We start from the raw sequence: 7,344 nt of genomic DNA, 5'->3' as shown, positions 1-7,344 counted from the left end.
ATATATATATATATATACTGTAGATATACAAAGTTGCCTTTATTTTAATTATGTAAAGCACTTTGAAATGCCTTGCTGCTGAAATGTGCTATACAAATAAAATTTGATTTGATTTTGATTTGATTTGTATTGGCCCAGAATCCCCTGTGCTACAGTCCACTTCCTGCTTTTGGAGCAGTCACTAGTTCTCTTGGCATTCACATGTGCATTTTGAACCACACCAGAGTTCCCTTGAACCAAACCAAGACCTAGATTATAAGGTGGACCAGAGTTCATTCCCAAACAAACCAGACTTTCTATGGAAACAAACTAGAGTTTGATTAAAGCAGACTAAACAAGGCTGGTGAAAACACACCCTAAAAGAGAGCGAGAGCAAGACTTTCTTTAAAGGGCAGGAAATATCCAGAAACCTTCATATAGTGGAAGTGGTGCATTACATATCTGACAGCCAAACGTTAGCATGAATACATATGTATTGTAATTTTGGGAACAATTGAAAACTTCAACAGAATCCGCACCTCCAGGAAGCAATTGTTTCTCAATAGTTGAGGGTCAAGGCCCTCTGTACAAAGCAAAGCAAAGAACAAGATGCTGGTCTTTACCAGAATTTTGGGTAAATACAAGCTAAATCAAATTGAGTGTTGCTAATTTGCGCTAACAGTACTCTTAAGTATGGAAGTTGTGACCCTGGAAATAAGAGCCAATTTTGGATAATTTTTATGTGGCTAGACATTTCCATATAAAGACATACAAAGTTGCCTTCCTGTCATTCTTACTATTAAGACCATCAAGGCAAGGTAAAAAGTTTTTAACTCTTTTTTTTTTGTAATGTTTGTAAATAGAGATCAGAGTTGAAAAAGAAATCAGTATCATCAGCAGGTCAGAACTTTACAAGAACTGTAAATTGGCGATGAGTCTCACAATGATAAAATAAGCAGTGCAAAATTTGCAACAATACAAACGGTGTTGTGAAGTACTTACAGTGATCCTCTCATCTCTGTCATCAATATTGACTCCGTCTTTTTTCCATGATATGGTGGGTTCAGGGTGACCGCGTGGAGGCTGGCACTCCAGGACAGCCGGCTCTCCAGCTGCTACAATCACATCTGCAGGGTTTTGCCTGAAGTCGTCTCGTAGAACTACAAGAAACAGAAAAGATCATTTTAGTGAAATACTGTGGAAAAAAAACCAAAACAACCGTTACTATTATTTCTGTTTAGACAGCATAAAAGAGGGAAAAAATTGACTGTTAATCCTTTTTAGTATGCTGTATACAGTGCAGTACATAGATTTTTTTAACATACATTTTGAAACATATCTCTGCTGATGTGTTGCATGCAATGTGGACTACATTAAAAGAAATGTAGTAACCTTCCTGTCATTCAGGTACGCGATAACTACTCATCAGCATTTCTCATGGACCTGACCTTCGTTTTGGCTCATATAGACTTGCAAATAGAATAATCATAAACACATTCATACATTCAGCATATGCTGAAAACTTCAGTTTTCAATCATCACTTTTTTATCTTCTTCTGGCCTTGTATGTTTCTCTCTCCTGCAATCACCTAACATGAAATATCTACATCATATTCATCCTCCTCCATTCTCGTCTTGGTAGAGACACAACGGCAGCTTTACTCGCATAGATTATACCAACTGGAAGGGATAAAAGAAAGCGGTGATTTAACTTTGGATTTTCATTACGAACCTAAAGGGGGGCGCCATCTTAATCTCAGATCTATTTTATTCATACCAGTCCCACATGGCGTGGCTCTGGTGTTCTTTTGAGAGCTTCAGTGAAAAATTGCAAACATGACCACAAGTCATCAGTTTACCTGCCTCATTTATATCACACAATCTGAGTCACATTCTACTTGTATGAAGACTTGGTGCAGCCACCAGTCTCTTTAGAGTTAAAGATAAATGTAAGGCTTACAAATACAGAAAGTGTGCACAAAGGAATAAGTTTACATCTACACATTGCTGTACTCATGTCAGTCCCTCAGCAACCCCAAAGAACACATTATAGTGTAAACTTACAATATTTAAGACTTCAGGAGAAATTCATTGCAGTTTATCAGCAAAACATTAAACTTCAGCTGTAGATCTTTTGAACAACAACTGGAAATGTGGCAAAAAAAAAAAAAAAAGACCCGCTAGCCAGAAGTGGCCAGTGTGTCAACTTGTTTAGGGCTAACAGTGACCAGGCGGGAACATGCTTCAACATGCTGACATATTTTAACACACTATAGTTAAGTGTGCTGGTGGCAACATTAACGTGACTCTTGGGTGTAGAAGTTCATTTCAATTCAGTTTATTAACATAGCACCAATTATTTTGTCCATAAAATTTAAGATCACATTTACAGCAACTGCTCACCCACTTTGTACTACAGCATCTCTTCTCTGAATAGATATAATTAATAACTGCTCAATACAGCATGGCTAAGAGAAAAATCTATTTTTAATGCTGTTCTCGCACTTTCGATTCATAAAGAGAAATCTAAGTTGGCTAAAATCAATATTAGCTGGTTAATAAAAAAATGCACATTAGATACAATTAATCTCTAATGAGAAAAAGAATTGTGAATTTTCCTCTCGGATTAATAAAACATATTCATTCATTCATATATGCTAAAATATCTGGGCAAAAACAAAAAACCCATCCACCTGTATGTTCTGCCTGTCTGTATGCCCATGCACTTCATAGTGTTTTTATGATCTAAAACATATCAGTTATGTATGTTTTAAAGTTTCTTAATCTTTTACTAACAAAAACCCCCACGTAATCTGATCTGTTGCTTTCAATTGCTCAAAAGTCATTTCAGTCAAATGTGAAAGTGAGGCCCATTGACAGATCCTTTGCCTACTGACAGCCACCAAATTCTTTAAATCTTTACATTTTAGTAAGTCTGACTCTACTTGGTAATGCTGACTTTTCATCTCAACAAGGTTTTTGTTTTAAAAAACAAGAACAGCCTTTATTGCATAATCACAACGACACAATCACAACCAAACTGGTGTTGATTTAGAAGAACACGATATTTCACCAGTGATATTCTACTAGAATGGTATGACTCATCAGCTGCGGGGGAGGCACGTACATCCACACATCTATTCACAAACCACATTAACTGCAGTTGCCCGATGGATGTCCTAGATTTCAGGCCCTTACTCAGCGCCCCAGCTGTGTGCTGTGTTCGTGCCCTGTGGTTACCAAAGGATCGAGTCATTCGGGAACGCGAATGTAAACACTAAACATCCGATCCACTAAAGCATCAACTCCATCTGAAGAAACACTCCATATTTGTGTCAGCAAAGCCAATCTGGTCTGAAGAGGATTACTGAACGAATCCACAGCCTTGAGGAGCTAAACGAGCCAAACGCTTGAAGATGCGGGCTGCCAGCTCTGACTCAGATCATCCCATGATTGAGATCCACTTAAAAATTCAAAATAAAGACCAGGCTCCAGTGTGGAGTGTAATGAATGCATTTTGGAGTGGTTTCGGTAGGTGTAACAATAATTGCACTCCGTCTCCACTCAGTGGGGTCTCCATCACCCCGACCAGGCTTATGGTCGTTCTTTCACATGCAAGGGTCCTTTGGGATAAGAAAAAAAATTGTAACTTGTAAAGGTGAAACAAGGAAAGAAAGAAATTGCATGTCAAGAGCCTGAGGAATAGGGGGATGTTGGCATCTTTTAGTGTTTACACCAACAGCACGGTGCCCTCCAACCCCTCTCTGTAGGCGCACACTCCCTCCACCTCTCTCCTCCTCCAAACCAACACCTCTTTGTTATAAACACAGCTGAGTACAGCGCAGCAGACAGCCCTGAACATCTGCGAAGTGGAAAACAAATTCCTCTGGGATGGAGGCAGCTAGACGGTCTCCCAGACAGACAAACAGGTCTGGATCCGGATGCTCTGAACTCCTCTACTCGTCAGAGGCTGACCTGTGATGGAATGACTTGCCTCTGGTCCTCTTGGATCAATCCGATGCTGATACTTCCTGTACCATAAAGACCTACACAATGTTAATGTCCCCCTTCTTGGATTCTAGAAGGGGCAGAAGGGGGGAAAATGCTGTCGCACTCTATGCTGTCCTTAGAATGTGTGGTGTGGTCTGTATCTGTGTTAAGGATAATGAGCCAACTCCACTATTCTGTCTCTTCTGTGAGCTTGCAGCTGTCCCCCAGCAGATAATATTTCCCGGGCTATTAACAGGAAAGCTAGACTCAGTGTGTGTGTGTGTGTGTGTGTGCACATAGAGATTTTCATTTTGTAGTCTAATATGTGGAAATAGGCCACAGGTCTCAGCATGAAGACGGCTCTTTGTCCATCTTGGATTTGCTCAAATATGCTGATGATGGGATGGAGCAGGGCGGATATCCGGACCTGGACAGATATCAGTTTGCTTCGTCAAGGTAAAGGGATCCCTTCTGCACTCCATTTTCTCTTTTCATTGGTCAGAACAAAACACTTCTTGTCTCTTATGACCGACAAGGCATCCTGTGAGACTGCTGCCTCTGCACAAGACAAATGTATTTCTCAAAACACATTTTTAACATCTGCTGGGGTCTACTTAGGCTTTAATCAGCCATGCTCTACTAGTTTGTTCACCTTGAGCTTGCTCACATTCTGGTACAGTACCTGTAATAACCCTCAGCACATTTTATGGGGATTTTATCAACATAAAACTAGATTGTTTTGCCCGGGCTTCTTTTGAAAACCTGAGCAAAACTTCTGTTCATCAGCAAAATGACAGAAAAAAAGAAACATGTTTCAACAGCTAAATAGTTTCTTAACAATGACCAACCGCTTTGACGTCTTTCAGTCCAGTTTCTGTGCTCACCGCAGTGCTGAGACTGCCCTCGTCAAAGTGTTCAAGGACATCCGCATAAATACAGACTGTGAAAGAACCACAGTGTTGGTTCTGTTGGACCACAGCACAGCATTTGACACGGTTGACCACGACATGTTATTATCAACATGTTCTGCTATGAAGATGGTGCTTTTAGGGCAATATCCAAAAGGAGCGAATCTGAGCAAGTAAAGCGCACAATTAAAATTTGCCTTGTCAACAGATTCTCCAGAGTGACCATGTGCCTCTTGGCTGCTTGTCTGGTTTATTCCCTTCACTCTATTTATGTCAGTTTAGGTGAAAAGGCCATGTCTTGGTATGTTTGCAACCGAGTTGTAGTACTTCAGTCTTCCTTCAGTGTTGTATTTAATAATGCAGCTCTCCACTGCTTCAACAATATCCCTGATCAAGCTAGAGCATGTGGGCAACGCTTTTTCCAAAAAGGCCACATGAGAAATGTGCATATGTAGCAGCATTTATGAAATAGCACAAGAACCTTTGTCAATAATTTTCAAAGACTAATGTCATAGTCAAATACAAAACAACAATAACTGCACCCAGTGTTTTTTTTTGTTTTTGTTTGGTTTAGCTCATTTATTTAAGTGCTTAGTGAGAACTCTTGCTCACTTTGTTCATTCAGGAGTGAAGTGACTTCAACAGCCAAAAGCCATATCCAACAACATGTCGCCCATAACTTTGGCCATGTACACACGGAGATGACTTTAGGTGAATCCGCTTTGGCTGTGTGACCCACATTAATCCGTTGTCTTGGGAGACCAGAAAGAAACATTTTTGAAGCCCGGTTGGAGCCATTTCAGAACTCCGTTGACATGTTTCTGTGTGGCCATGCGAACTGAGTCTATTTTTAAACAATGACATCAAAGCGCCATCACTTACTCTATCCCACATGTACCTCACTGTCACAAACAGTGAGGTTTGCTTGTTGTTGGGTTTTTTTTGGTGATGTTCTCTGGTAATACTGCAGCACCACCAATTGGTCCGGCATACCTACTACATCATTTTCTGTTGTGAGGATGCACATTTTTTCTTAATTGTCTACAAAAATACATGGTGCACGTTTTTTGTATCACACGAGTCAAATGATCAACAACTGGATGTTAATAATGGTGAAAGAGACAACAGAGAATGGTTTGAGGATATTTTTTTATAAACTTATCCATGTGTGATTTTAATTGCATTTTCTTTTAAATGGAAACACAGGTGGTGAGTAGTTTCCTTCTTATTAGTCAGTGCTGGCTACTTAGCTAATGTTTCCAACCTATCATTAATCAGATCAGTAGCTGGCTTCAGAATGCATATAGTGTCCTGTGTCAAGAAAGTTGCCAAGTGTGCTATAGTCTTGGTTTTGATTCAATTCAAACTGTCTCCTAAAGGTCAGCCGAGATGGCCGCTCTTAGTTCTGGAAACTCACTGGTTTTCAGCTATCCTCTGTCCACAGACACACAGCCAGCCTTTTCCACAGGAAATTGAAAACAGATGTTTAAATGTCAAATTAAAATGAGATTCCTATGTTGCCCCTCCAACATTAATGAAAATGAAGACCTAATGCCACACGCAAGTCCGGGTGGGAAGATCAGATGAGCTTTATTCTGAGGAAATTAAACCAAGTAAAACAAGCTCCCTGCAAATCTGTGGATGGATACAAAAACACGCACCAGGGGAATTAAAGGTTTATCAGAAAGCAGAGGAAGTCAACTCAGCAGAGACATGGAGCACGGCATGGGTCTCTCTTTTGGCTTTGTTCCCTGAATAAGGACAGACAAGGATAACCGTAAAAGGGGGAGAAAAGTGAGTTATGATACCACAGAAAATGAACTAGAGAGAAGAACAACAAGAAGACGAGGGAAAATAAATAAATAAAAATGTCTTTGTCCAATCATTTTATCCTTTATCTTATTTTTTTTTATCCTATCATTTTAACATTTTATCCTCCAAGTTTCCTGGAAATATCTCAAGTCCAACTTTGAATGATTTTCAAGCTGTAACAGTTTGAGGAGATCAGGTAAACACCATCCAATATTATTAGACACATGTGACTCACATCACATGAGTCACATGATCAACAACCAGACATTGCCAGTGGTGCAAACCAGGAAGAAGAAGGCAACAGGAAGTATTTGGAGGTTGACTGGTGTGGTGTGATTGTTAAGGACTTATTGCATACACAAACATATTTACGTGTGAATTCAGTTGTGTTTCTTACTGAATGGAAACACCACAATTGCAAAATTGTGCCTTTCCAACATTAGCGGAGTACTGCCAAAGTTTTGCGCACATTTGGAATGCAGCTAGTTAAGGGGTTAAGCCATAAAAAAAAAAAAAAAAAAAAGCATTTCTATTTGCAGGTTTTCCTCCGTCCTGATCTTCCTCAGCTTCTAGCTCACACCTCTCCATCTAACCGCGTCACATCTCTCACTTTGTCTTGAAATTTCTCACCTCCCCCTTGGACATGTGACCTCGT

The 7,344-nt window shown here is 39.9% G+C and overlaps 1 protein-coding gene across 7 annotated transcripts in view; it reads right to left on the bottom strand.

Moving 5' to 3' along the window:
• robo1 (roundabout, axon guidance receptor, homolog 1 (Drosophila)) overlaps positions 1 to 7,344 on the bottom strand; it is a 310,894-nt gene that overhangs the window by 86,315 nt on the left and 217,235 nt on the right. For all 7 annotated transcript variants that reach the window (XM_015038826.1, XM_015038820.1, XM_015038821.1 and 4 more), the window contains exon 3: positions 982 to 1,139. In XM_015038826.1, the coding sequence (XP_014894312.1) occupies positions 982 to 1,139 (158 nt within the window). The remainder of the gene's footprint in view (positions 1 to 981; positions 1,140 to 7,344) is intronic.

Source organism: Poecilia latipinna, unplaced genomic scaffold (assembly GCF_001443285.1).
Source record: "Poecilia latipinna isolate Pla-1442-1.1 unplaced genomic scaffold, P_latipinna-1.0 Scaffold454, whole genome shotgun sequence".
NCBI lineage: Eukaryota > Metazoa > Chordata > Actinopteri > Cyprinodontiformes > Poeciliidae > Poecilia > Poecilia latipinna.
This window is presented reverse-complemented; position numbering and strand designations above follow the sequence as displayed.